Here is a 12119-nt window from a genome sequence, read left to right on the forward strand (position 1 = left end):
CAATTGGCTCCATCTTCATGTTGTGATCTGTCAGCATTGACAGGGGCTGAATGGAACAAACATGCATCCTCCATGTCCCCTTGGTCAGTTTCCATGGAAACACCATTTCTCACCTTTACACATATACAATATATTCATCTGACTTGGATCAAATTCCCAGTATTCAGCATGTAATTTAAATGGACTCTATGATATAAAATAATGCAGACACAACACGGGATCATAATGTGAATTACTATATTAGGAGCGACAGACCTCAAGGACATGGATCAGCAACTTGTATTCTTCCAAGGGTTAGACCTAGAATTTACCCAGCTGTCATGCAACAGTACAATTTTGTTGTCATTTTACCAGCCCACTGTCGGCCTTTAATGAACAAATGTGCAGAGGCAAAGATAACAGCCGGAATGATTTGAAATAATCATTTCCATGAGTTTATGTTTGGGGAATCGCATCATTGAGCCAAAGGCCAACGAGTTCAACCCCAAGTAGAGTGTGGAGGTTAAGGGGAGCCCCTAGTGGTCAGACCTGAAACAGCTGTAATCTGTCAAAAAAAAGCACTGCTTGCGATGGCATCATGGTATGTCATAGAAAGTATTCGAAAAAGAAAAAATATTCCTAAAGGACTACAACTGCACTACTGTAAAAATACTTCATTACAAGCTTCTCTTCCGATATCCCGAGTTAATAAGCAGTAGTTCACTGTTAATGGAAGTGGCACTTCTTTTAATTACTATAATTAAAATACTTGTTTTAATTGCTGGTAATTAAACATTGAATAACTTTACACATGACAGCAACCACTAACCAGATTTTTTTGAATGGTAACACTCTTTATCATTTAATTGCATTTTATAAGCTGATCATGTGGTTTGTTTGTTTTTTTGGGTTTTTTTTTTAAATGAAATATCTGGAAAAAGAGCAGGCTCTATAGAAACACATGTATCAGTTGTAGCTGAGATGTCATAGAGGTGAGCAATAAAGTGGCACAACATCTAAATAATCAAGTAAACTACTTGTAGTAAGTAGTGTTGAATTGATTTAAACTGTCAGCCCTTCCACTCAGCGTGATACAGAGGCACTTGGCAAGCTCACAATCTGTAAAGTGTAATGCTATCCTCTGACTGGAATGCAGAGTCTAGACAGATGTAGACGTGTTGTTAAGATCACACTGCCTGTCTCTGTGTATAGTGTCTGCCATGTTCTGCCTGGTAATTAAACACTAGATGCAAGGATGGCCATCAGTGACAGAGAGCAGCAAAGATTGATGTTGCCTAGTAGATGCGAGTTTCATACGACATTAACCACTTCCATCAAAAAAACAAAAACAGCTATCTGTTGGTCATGAGCCATATAGAAGCAGGCGACAATAACCAGGAAAAGCTTGTCATACGGTTGATGTAGGAAGCCGCCCCTCTGTTATTGCTTGTCAATAGCTTTAAATAGTTTTTTTTTTTTTTTTGGGGGGGGGGGGGTTCAGAAGCTTTAGGTGTTATGACATGAAGCACAGTGATGGATTACTGAGGAAAAATGTCTCAGCTGCCTGTGACGCATGATAGTTACTCTTACATCCACTGTCCAGCCTTTTATTCCTTTAGCTTGTGCGACTCTTTCCCACAAGTGTAAATTCACATTTAATTTGTCCTTGAGAGCATTATCTTCTGTTTGCTGATTGGCTGTGAAGTTGCCCCGTGACCCCTGGCATTTCATGTGTGCGCATAGGTCACTTTAAGCCCCCAAACACCATCAAACACTTCCCTGTGAGGCTGCCAAGAGAGCTTGTCATGTCCACAGTTGACCGTGAGAGTTTGAAAAGCTAGTTCAATGTTTAACTTGCAGAACCTGGGTGTTGGAGTTGGGCGTGCACTTAAGTGTGTGCGCATTTGCGTATACTTAAAGAGTGAAAATGCTCAGCCATACAGTAGTATATATGGGATTATTTACAGGCGCATGAGCTTGTTTTGGAGGAAGGTTGCGTGTGTGTGTATTTTGCCTAACTGGAATGTGTACACTGGCAAGCTAGATTGATTTATATATCTTTCATCATGTGTACATGCCCTTCAGTAGGATGAGTTAAACAGAGCGGCTCTGTGTGTGCGCGTGTGTGAAAGTTGGTAAAAGCACAGCGTGGATTTTGGTTCTCACACTTTGCAGTAGTCTAGTTTAATTGATACATGTGACACCGTGGATGTTGTAACTTGTAAGCACAATTTGTTTTTCCAAGTGACCTTAATCTGAAGTGTAGCTCAATGGTGTTTACAGGTGTTTGTCTTTATTAAGAGCCATTTTGAACCATCAAATCTGTCCAGATTGAAATCTTTTCAGCTGTATTTTCTCTTATTACAGTCCAGTTTGATGGTGTGGAGAAGTCTCGAATGTCGCCCACCAAGGAGGGGAAAACTCGGCCGCTGCAGCGACATTCCAGTGGCTGTCTGGTCAACACCAAAATGACTTCACTGGACCACTGTAGCTCCTCTCTCGGGGAACGTATCGATCCCACAATGCCGCTGGAAAGCCAGTTGTGAGTCAAATCGTGGTTTTTCTTTAGCAGCTTTGACTCTTTCTTACTTAACATTCCTTTGTTCCTCCTCCTTTCTCATCCTCGTTTCTTGTCGTTTGCTGTAGCTGGTACCATGGAGCCATCAGCCGAACAGATGCAGAGTCTCTGCTTAGGCTCTGTAAGGAGGCCAGCTATCTTGTGAGAAACAGCGAGACCAGCAAGAACGACTACTCCCTCTCCCTCAAGTAAGAACTCTGCTCTCGTCTCCTAAATGACCATCCACAAACAGTATAATCAGATGCACAGTTTCGGTTGGCAGCCTTGGTGAAAATGTGATTCCAAGCACTCGGGGCCATTTTGCCTGTTGTGACAACTTGTGTCAGTGATTTGTACACGGAACACACACTCACAAAACAGTGTGACCTATCATAGTAGCTACACTTACTTAGTGGCAGAGTACACACAGTGGACTAGTGTAACATCATTCCCTGTCAAGGTGCGGACATACCTGCTGACTCTTCCGTTTCTATATGGTAATAGCTTTCACCCTTCAGACCTCTATCCCCCACCTGCTGTACACCTTGCCCGTGGCTCGTCCTCCACCTCCGCTCAGTAACCCCTCTGACAGAATCTGCTCCTCGAATTGCTGATGTACCCGCAACTTGGCTAATGGTGCACTTTCATCGTTGACCTCCTGATCCCCGCCGCGTCCAGCAGAGGGTTCGAAAAAAAGCTACTCTGAAATGTTACGTGTAGCCTGACAGTTGGAAGAGGTTACTTTAGCCTGAAGTCCTACAGTGCAGTCCCATCGCTTTGATAGGAATGTGGAGTTTTGCTGGATTTGTTTTGACGATCGTTGCTACCAGGTGTCACGGCTACGGCGTCAGAAACATAATCAGAAATATGAAACGGCCTGAAAGTCTTCCAAAACCAACAGTGTTTAACCGGCTTCGGTATCTGTTAACAAATAGTCTTGTCAAACTGACTTTATATATGCTCCATTAACCATTGCAGGCAAGGTTCAGTCCCATGACATTTAGAAAAATCTCTGCAATATGTGGGAGCCATCAGATGAAATAAAACTGTAGTATGTAGAGACACATTGATTAGCCTTTGTTCTTTGAGTGGAGTCAGCCTGCTGGAGGCTTATATAACTTGGAAGACAAAGATAATAATTCTGCTTGCTGCTGCTCCAATTCTCTTGACAGTACCATAGTCGACTGCCTGTGTAACTCCCTGTCTCATTGGCTGATCATCTGTATGACTGCTTCTTGTTCTGGCTTGCTGACTGAAAAGAAGACGCACTGTTAGGATGCTGACTTAGTACACTGGCTTTTGGATGACTGCAAACAGCAGGAGAAAAATATTTGTCTGAATATGTAACAATTGTCTCATATGTTGTCATTTTGAATTAAATGCATTGTGTCATAAATGCATGCTTAAAGCTAAGCACTATAAAAAAGACAAACAGACATGTTAACAGTTAATGCACAGATGTTTTATTGCATAGTCATTGTAGAAGACTGGCACACAAAACAGTCTAATATGAAGTTACTGGGAAAGTAAAACCAAAAGACTTTTCCTTGGAGTTAGGAATATGTAATAATGTCAGTTTAAGCAACAAAAATAACTTGTTTAGTACTCAAAAGACACATATTGATGTTTGTAAAGTGCAAACCTGAATATGTGATCTAGAAAAGTAAATAATTCCGCTTTTAACAAAATGGTAAAGATAACAAGTGAATATTTTTGCTGCGGGATGATGATATGCAGAGTAATGATGAAGACGGCGAGTTTGACGAAAGCCCCTCTAATAAGCAAAAGCCCCATTTTGAAATATGAAAATGTAGTGTATAATTTGTGCCAGGCTTGAGAGTATTAATCCATCCATCTCTCTCGTATGTTTAAAAAGAGACTGGCCGTCTAATGCCATTGGGGTTACCTCCAGTAATGAAATAGCTGATTGTTAGATTATCTGAGTGAGGGAGAAGGGAGGCGGGGGAATGAGGAAGGCCTGGAGCCATGAAACTTATTTAGCTTTTTTTTTTCTATACTGAACACAGCCAGGCCACGATAAGAGCAATGGTCAGTAAAGTTGTATTTAATGATGAGAGGTTAAAACATGTTTTAACCTTCTAGTTCAGTAATGGTCTCATTCCACTAATCCACATTTAAAGGATGTTCAGATGGACCTTTATAATAATGGCCTGTACTATCAGAGAACAGTTTGGAAAGTGTTTTCATGAGGTCGGATCCTTCTGCTCCCCTGACACTGCGCTTTTCTGATGGTTACTCTTTTAAGAGATACAACGTTGACTGGCTTCTGTGACACATTTAATAGCTGTTTGTCAGTCTGAAAACAAGGAGAGGAGAAAGGTCATGCCGATGAGGTCATTACTGTTGATGCAGAATTTTTTACTCGTCTCGACTTAGTGAGAACTATAGAATAAGGTGTCTCGAGCACTTTAGGAATACCTTTTCACTGTCTGTTAGAGTGTTTCGCTCCAGGGCCTACTTTCAAGGTTTTTTGGAACCTTAAGTAGAATGAGGTTTAATGTTGCCTGGGAATAGCTGTGGTCTGCCAATAGCACTGGAAATCAGTGGTTTCCCCCTGTTATTCCACACCCTGTTGAGGGAGCTCACTTTAACCATATGAGATCTTAAAGTTGTAAGCAACCAAACATCTTAGGAGTTTAACCTTCTGATTTTTGTATTAAATAACAGCAGATTGTTCATAATTGTTCATAATTTCTGTGTAACTGTGTGTCAGCACATTTGGGTTATAGAATCTTGTGCCCTTGATGTAAACCAGCTGAAACCTAGAAAACGACCGTCATGCTCATTTGTGGAAATGGCAGGTCCCTACAAATATGAGTTCAGCCTCCTCACTCTAGCCCGTCTCCCCTGCTGCCACAGAAAATGAGTGGAAACCCAAGGTGAAGATCCGACATGTCTGAGGTTACTGAAAAATGTATGAGGCCGCGAGGTGCCACATATGTGTATTGCATTATTGATAAAGACAGACGTCACTGAGACCTCCTGCCTCAAGAGTCCTCTGGCCTTACGGAAAGCATTTTTTGTCTGCTTTGCCCTCCTAAACCCCTTTTTATGTTCACCTGTCCTCACCTGCTCCTCTTCTTTACTCTCAGTGGAGAGAACCTTTTTTTTGGTATTTGAGTTGTATTAAAGCCTTCACAGGGCTTTCAAAGCACAGTGTCATTTCATTTTTCACGTCACGAGAGAGCTCTGCAGAGCCTGTTTCCACTGGTTGAGGAGGGGAAATGTATCTCAAAGACTGTTTGATGCCAGTGGGGTAAATGGGGTAACTTAGCAACTTACTGGTGTGTTCTATTGCTGGAACACCTCCAAACACCTTGAACATTTTTAGATGCAAAATGCCAGCTTCATATTATGACACATAATAGACGAATGACTGCATAGAGCACAAAAATTAGCCTGACCTTTCTCGGCCGAAGAACAAAACTATGCCAAGAGTTGTTTGTATGTTTATTTGTCTGCCACTTCACCCACTTACCTTAGCGTCGATAACGTACAGAATGGTATCATCCCAGGGAGGTTTAGTGTATGCTAATATAAAATCATGAGTACATACGACATCCAATGCCCAGAAAGGCTTAAAAAGGTCAGCCCTTTTGCTATGGTTCACTATCTTGTTGGCATATGACTTTGCTTTTTCTGCTGCCTTAGATTCATAACACAGAGAGTATCAATCATGAAGCCATCCAATATATGGAAGGTGAAGATAAGCTGTGATTGCTGTCAGGCTGTTCCTGCTCTGAGTGGTACTCAGTTTAAATCAAAGTCATAAACCTCAATAAACAAGACAGCACACCTCCCCAGTCAGATTAATCCTGATTAGACAAATATAAGTTCACGAACACAGTGTTATGATAACACCACAAAGGCCTGTCTTTTCAAAAATAGCCCCGTATTCATTTTATCAGCAACACTGCCGTGTTGCTCTGTTGTCCTGGTTTCTGTCTCTGCAGGACTGTAACATAATAAGCAGCTTTGAGCACCAACTGGAAAATCAGATGGGAATCTAAAAATGATGCTATTGATGTGTTTGCCTTTTTAAGTGTGCCTCTGTGTAACCTAACACCTTTCTCCCAGCGCTCCATGTGAAGATTCATCAAATGCACTTTGCAGGAAAGATTTTTTTTTTTTTTTTTTGGAAATGAGCTCTGAAAGCACCATTTGCAGAATCATAGCATTTTAGAGACCCGTGGCAACGGAAATTTGGAAATCTGCACAATAATGGAGAGGTGGCACTCGTGTGTATTTCAGTTTAATGGCTTAGAAATCCTGCAGCTTTTTGTTTCAGTTCTTACACATAAAAAGCTCCGAACTAGCTTTGAAATATTTTGGATATTTATAGTAATATTCTCAATCATGCTAAACCCAAAACACACACTTTATCTGTTAAAATCAAGAAAAATCTGTGCTTTATTCCTGATCAGTGTCCCTAAATTGAACCTGTGTGTGTGTATATGTATATATGTGTATGTATGTATATGTATGTATATGTGTATATGTATTTTGTTGTTGGTTTTTTTGTTTTTCCTTTCATCTTACTGCTATCTTTCTTCTGGGTTTTCTCTGTGCATCAGAGAGAGAACATATCCACCGGCATCAAACATGCAATTAGGAGATAAGTAAAGAACGGCCTGATGCTTCAGGTGCCTAAAGCCAAGTTGTCACTCCTGTTCATCAAAGATAATGGGCATAACTACAAAAATATGCATATATTTACTGTGGAAAAACATAAATTTATTTGCTGTAGTTGCTTCATGTGGCAGCCTCATCAACAGCCTTGACAGCCCACTGCTCCTGTCTGTTGTGGTTAGAATATCTCCACACTCTCTATATACTAAACCTGCATTTTCACAGTTTTCACAAGAGCCCTGCTCAGTATAAACTTTGAAGCACAGAATGGAATAGTGTAGATTATACTGACTGGCCTCATAAGTAAATACCTTTACCGCTGTTATCCTTGCTTGATAGGTTAGTGAAAAATAGGAGTTTTATTACTACATGTGGTTAACATATTTTCCCCTCTTAACTTTTGCACGAGAGTTTATTTTCCAAAAAATAAATGTTAGGCAGGTGCTGGTGCACTTTATTTTTGAGGACAGGTTATAATGTCAATGAACTGTGCCTAACGCAATCATAACCTGCTGGAGGCATTAGCTGCTGATTGAAAAAGCTGTTTTGCTAATGTAGTCTGTAAAGTCAAATTACTAAAAGAGAATATTTACAAAACAGGCTACAGTGAACATTAGTTTTGTGTCACTTACTCGCTAAAGCTTACTGTTGCATCTCTTCCCAAGTGGGGAAAAAAAAAAGTAATTTTCTATTTTAAAGCAGAAGATTACTGGCAAGCTGTAAAATGTATTGATCGAAGGCTCCTTGGAACACGCGGGGAGCTTTTAATTTGCTGTGCATTTATTGCTGTAGCTTGAGTGATTTATACTGGGGGTTCATTAGCCTCATCCTTATGCACTGCATGTGAAACCCAGCACCTTAAGCAACCTGCCTTTTAGTCCCCTCCCCTGACACCTCCAAAGTTATCAGAGATAATCCAGCTTTCAGAGCGCTGTCACATACTGTGGGGAACAACTACTGGAGGAGTAAATGAGGGGAAGCTGAAAAAAGAGGATATCTGTTGGGACTCCCATAGATTGATGCTTTTGACATACTTGTTGTCTCTTGTGAGCGTTTTTTAAGGCATGCTTGTGGTGTGACTCCAGGAATGGCAATATCAGTCTGCTCGCTAATCGGTCAATACGTAGCTTTGATCCATACTGATATCTCCCAACTACAGTATTTAGAACATCTACAAATTGGCTTGACTGGCAACAACATCAGATTGACATTTGTGGTTTTGAGTGAAATGTCTTTACGTCAGCTCAATGGACTGTCATGAAATTCATTTTTGGGTGAAAGGACAGAGCCTGAAGCAAGGAAAGGCCTCTTTGCTCCCGAAATATAGGGAGTGGGGACAAAACAAATTATTTTTTTCAAAGATTTTTTGTGTCAGAGCATGATAAAAATAATCTGGTTTTGTCTTGTAAAGATCAGAATTTTGTTTTGAGCTTTTTCTGTCTTCCTCTGTCTCCAGGAGTAGCCAGGGCTTCATGCACATGAAGCTGTCACGGACCAAGGAGAACAAGTACATCCTGGGCCAGAACAGCTGCCCTTTCGACAGCGTGCCTGAGATCATCCATTTCTACTCCAGCCGCAAGCTGCCCATCAAGGGTGCTGAACATATGTCCCTGCTCTACCCTGTAGCCATCAGGACACTATAGTGCTCCAGGTCTCTTGCAGGCATCTGCTTTGCAGTACTTTGGGCCAACCTGTGGCTCGCTGTTTCCTGTCCCTCTGGAAAGAGCCCACTAGGCTCACGGGAAGATGAACAGTGGCATCCTAAACTGCTGATCTTGACTCACCTCACTGGCCAACAGATTCCAGACCTGTTTGAAGGCCCTCTGCTTACTATCTCATACATACAGACTCAGATTTGCAGAAGTTTTTTATTATTTTATTTTATTTTATGTTATTTTATTTTATTTATGATAGACATCTGCTTAGTAGATCAGACTGACTATCTACAGAACATCATTTCACTGACTGTTGAGCTGATTACCCATAGCACTTAAGATGTAAAGAAAAAGAAAGGTACAACTTAACGTTTGTCACTGGGATTTACCTTTTAGCATAAACTGTTGTACCCTGTGTCCTGTGAGTACACAAAATGACGATTATATTTGAAATGTTTGTTTGAGTGTCTCATTCGGTTAGGCTCTGTTGCTATTGTAATCATATTGCAAAGGGGATTTGAAGATTATAAGACCTCTGTAAGGGAAGCAACATTTATGATGCATGTCGAGCGATATTGTCCACGTGTGCCTCATACAGTGGCCGGGATATTAAATAAACTGGCTGTGTATGAATGAAGCGTCCCCAGCTGCGTGGAAACAACAAGCCTGTGAGCTGTGCAGACTGATCTCTCTATCTTGTCATAGTGCATGTTGTCTGCTATCCATCATTGAGTGGGTCTATCACACCAGTGACGATGTAAGTACCGTGGTGTTGAGACAGGCAGGAGAGCATGATGGATGGGTCAACCCATCTGACACAGTACATTTGGCTGAGGCTAAAGACCAGAGCCTGTCCAAATTATCCCCACTACCCCTGCTTAGAATGGCTTTGCATCGGGAGAATGAAATATGCTTGTATTGTCTACCTCAGAAAATCAATTTCATTCGCCCATGTGCAGATCAATAGGTACAATGGGATTGCAGACATCGATCTGCTCTCTCTTCGACATTCCCAATTCCCTTAAAGAATGCATCATTAGTTTTAGGAATATGCTTTTTTTTTTATATATATATATATATATACAATTAATCTGAGATTTGTTTTATGAAAACACAAGCAGTTTTTTGTTTTTGTTTTTTCAGATCAGCAACTGTATGTATAGTCACTATTATAATACTGTGCAACGTCAGTAAGAAATGTTTGGTTAATGCCTTATAAAATGCATGGGTCAAATCAGTCCGCTAGATCAGTTGATTTCTAATTCTGCTTTTAACAATTGTTCTGTGACTGTAATTTATTCTGGGGTGATTATTACTGATGTTTTACTCCTTTGTGATTGGCCCTCCCCCCCTCCCCTCCCCCCCACCCTCATCGTTCTGTGCCAACGTGATCGTGTTTTATGGGACTACTCCTGCCTCTTTTGCTGTGGTGCTTCAGCATTTTTGTTGTTTCCAGTTCTGCTAAGTGCAAGTTTGCCTCGGTGGCCTCACTCTGGGACACGAGTCACCGCGTCTCCTGTCCAACAGGATTGTCAAACCTCGTGTGAGAGACGATTGCGTACCCGTCCGCACACACATCGATTACAGTCCAGCGTGTCCAAACCGGATAATCACCTACCTTCAACCTGTCATGCTTCCACTTTTCATTAAAATCTCCAGATGTCTATACTAGGTGTAAGCGTGAGTATGCATGTGTCCAACAGGTCTGTGTGTGCAGTATTTGTATGCACATGAGAATGTGTGCACACACTCAGAATTGCAGTCGTTTTCTTCTTCTTATTATTTTTTTTTAACCCCGCTGGCCCCTGGTGACAGGTACAGCTCAAACCTCTTAGATTGTCACCTCTACCCCCCCCCCCCCCCCCTCCCCCACCTATGGCTTACTATTATTTTTTTTTTTATTTGTTTGTTGTTGGGTTTTTTTTATTACCCCCGTTCTTCCTGTATACTTTCATTAAGCAGATTGGATTTTAACAACTCAAAGTAATGACATGCTTGCTTCTAATGTTACTGACAAATTATAAGCCGATTTTCCAACAGTAGTCGCACTGAGAAGTGATTTTAATAAGGCTGCCTGATGCATGTGTGACCAAACTTCTTCTTCATTGGTAAACTTTAACACTTTTTATGAGCTGAAAAACTCATTGGTTTAATGAGCAATTAGAAAAAAAAGTTGGGGGGGAGAGGCTTTAGTCCTACCTAAAAGTTACAGACACTAAGAGTTAGAAACTGGCTTATGTGAGCATGACCACTCTGTATAAAGCCAAATTAACTTTTGGCTTTAACACTATCTCTGCTGTGTGCTATGCAACTATAAACTACAGTCATTGAAGGGAAAATGTCAGGTGTGTGCCTCCTACAAATGTTAATGACAAATGTGATGGTACAAGATGTCTGCCAGGAAGAAATTTAATCACTAGAGTGGCATTAGTAAAAAATAAACTGCAGAATGTGGTATGTATTTAGAGGTATATTTTGCTGGTGCATTAAGTGAAGAGACAGGTGCTGTTATCGCATGAGGGTGTCTCATCATGGCACTGCAGCTTTATCGAGGAATAGTGCATTGTTGAAGTGGACCTATGTGCTTCTCGAGAGAAGATATCCAAATAGGAAATGCAAATTTAAAATTAACTGTGTGTGTGTTGAATTCTTTATGTTGCGAATGTTCACTACTTAAGAGATCAAATGTTGAAAGTAGCTCTTTATTAAGTTACTGCTGCTGATGAGTGTTACCCTACTATAGGAAAGATCCTGCGTATGATGGCAGCACTGTCTAGAGAGAGGCCTTAGCTTTGGAGAGTAAGAAGATGGAAAGATGTAGAAGAAGAATAAAGGAGACAGAGGAGAGGGTGTTCTTGAAAAAAGGGTGATGCAGTCAGTAGACGCTCTCTTTACGTTTGTGTATCTATTTATGAGAAGCTGAAAGAACCCTTCTCCTCCCTCGGAAGTGTCTTAAAGCTTGTGTGTGTTGGTGTACGTACACACACAATGTGCATGCTTGAAGCAGTGTTTGTTGAATGAGTGAGTGTGTGTGCGCGCATGTGTGTGCACTGGTGTAAGCAGCCATCAGGCACAGACTTGCCCTGAGACTTTACTGTGGTAAAGTGGAAACTTTGAGTTTTCTTTGTGTACATTTTCGTGCCATGTATGTATGCACTACTTCAACATATCTCTGTACAGTCCCTCATGGCCAAATGTATATATTGAATGTATTGTATGGGGACATAGAGGCATCAAGGTTCAAAATAAATACAAAATAAATACATTTCAAAAATAAA

The 12119-nt window shown here is 40.9% G+C and overlaps 1 protein-coding gene across 5 annotated transcripts in view; it reads left to right on the forward strand.

Moving 5' to 3' along the window:
• Nucleotides 1-12119, forward strand: part of shf (Src homology 2 domain containing F) — a 94052-nt gene extending 81933 nt beyond the window's left edge. For all 5 annotated transcript variants that reach the window (XM_084929855.1, XM_084929839.1, XM_084929832.1 and 2 more), the window contains 3 exons: nt 2347-2521; nt 2626-2745; nt 8643-12119. In XM_084929855.1, the coding sequence (XP_084785981.1) occupies nt 2347-2521; nt 2626-2745; nt 8643-8829 (482 nt within the window). In that variant the 3' untranslated portion in view covers nt 8830-12119. The remainder of the gene's footprint in view (nt 1-2346; nt 2522-2625; nt 2746-8642) is intronic.

This window comes from Perissodus microlepis, chromosome 1 (genome assembly GCF_051167445.1).
Source record: "Perissodus microlepis isolate ML-2025 ecotype Zambia chromosome 1, ASM5116744v1, whole genome shotgun sequence".
NCBI lineage: Eukaryota > Metazoa > Chordata > Actinopteri > Cichliformes > Cichlidae > Perissodus > Perissodus microlepis.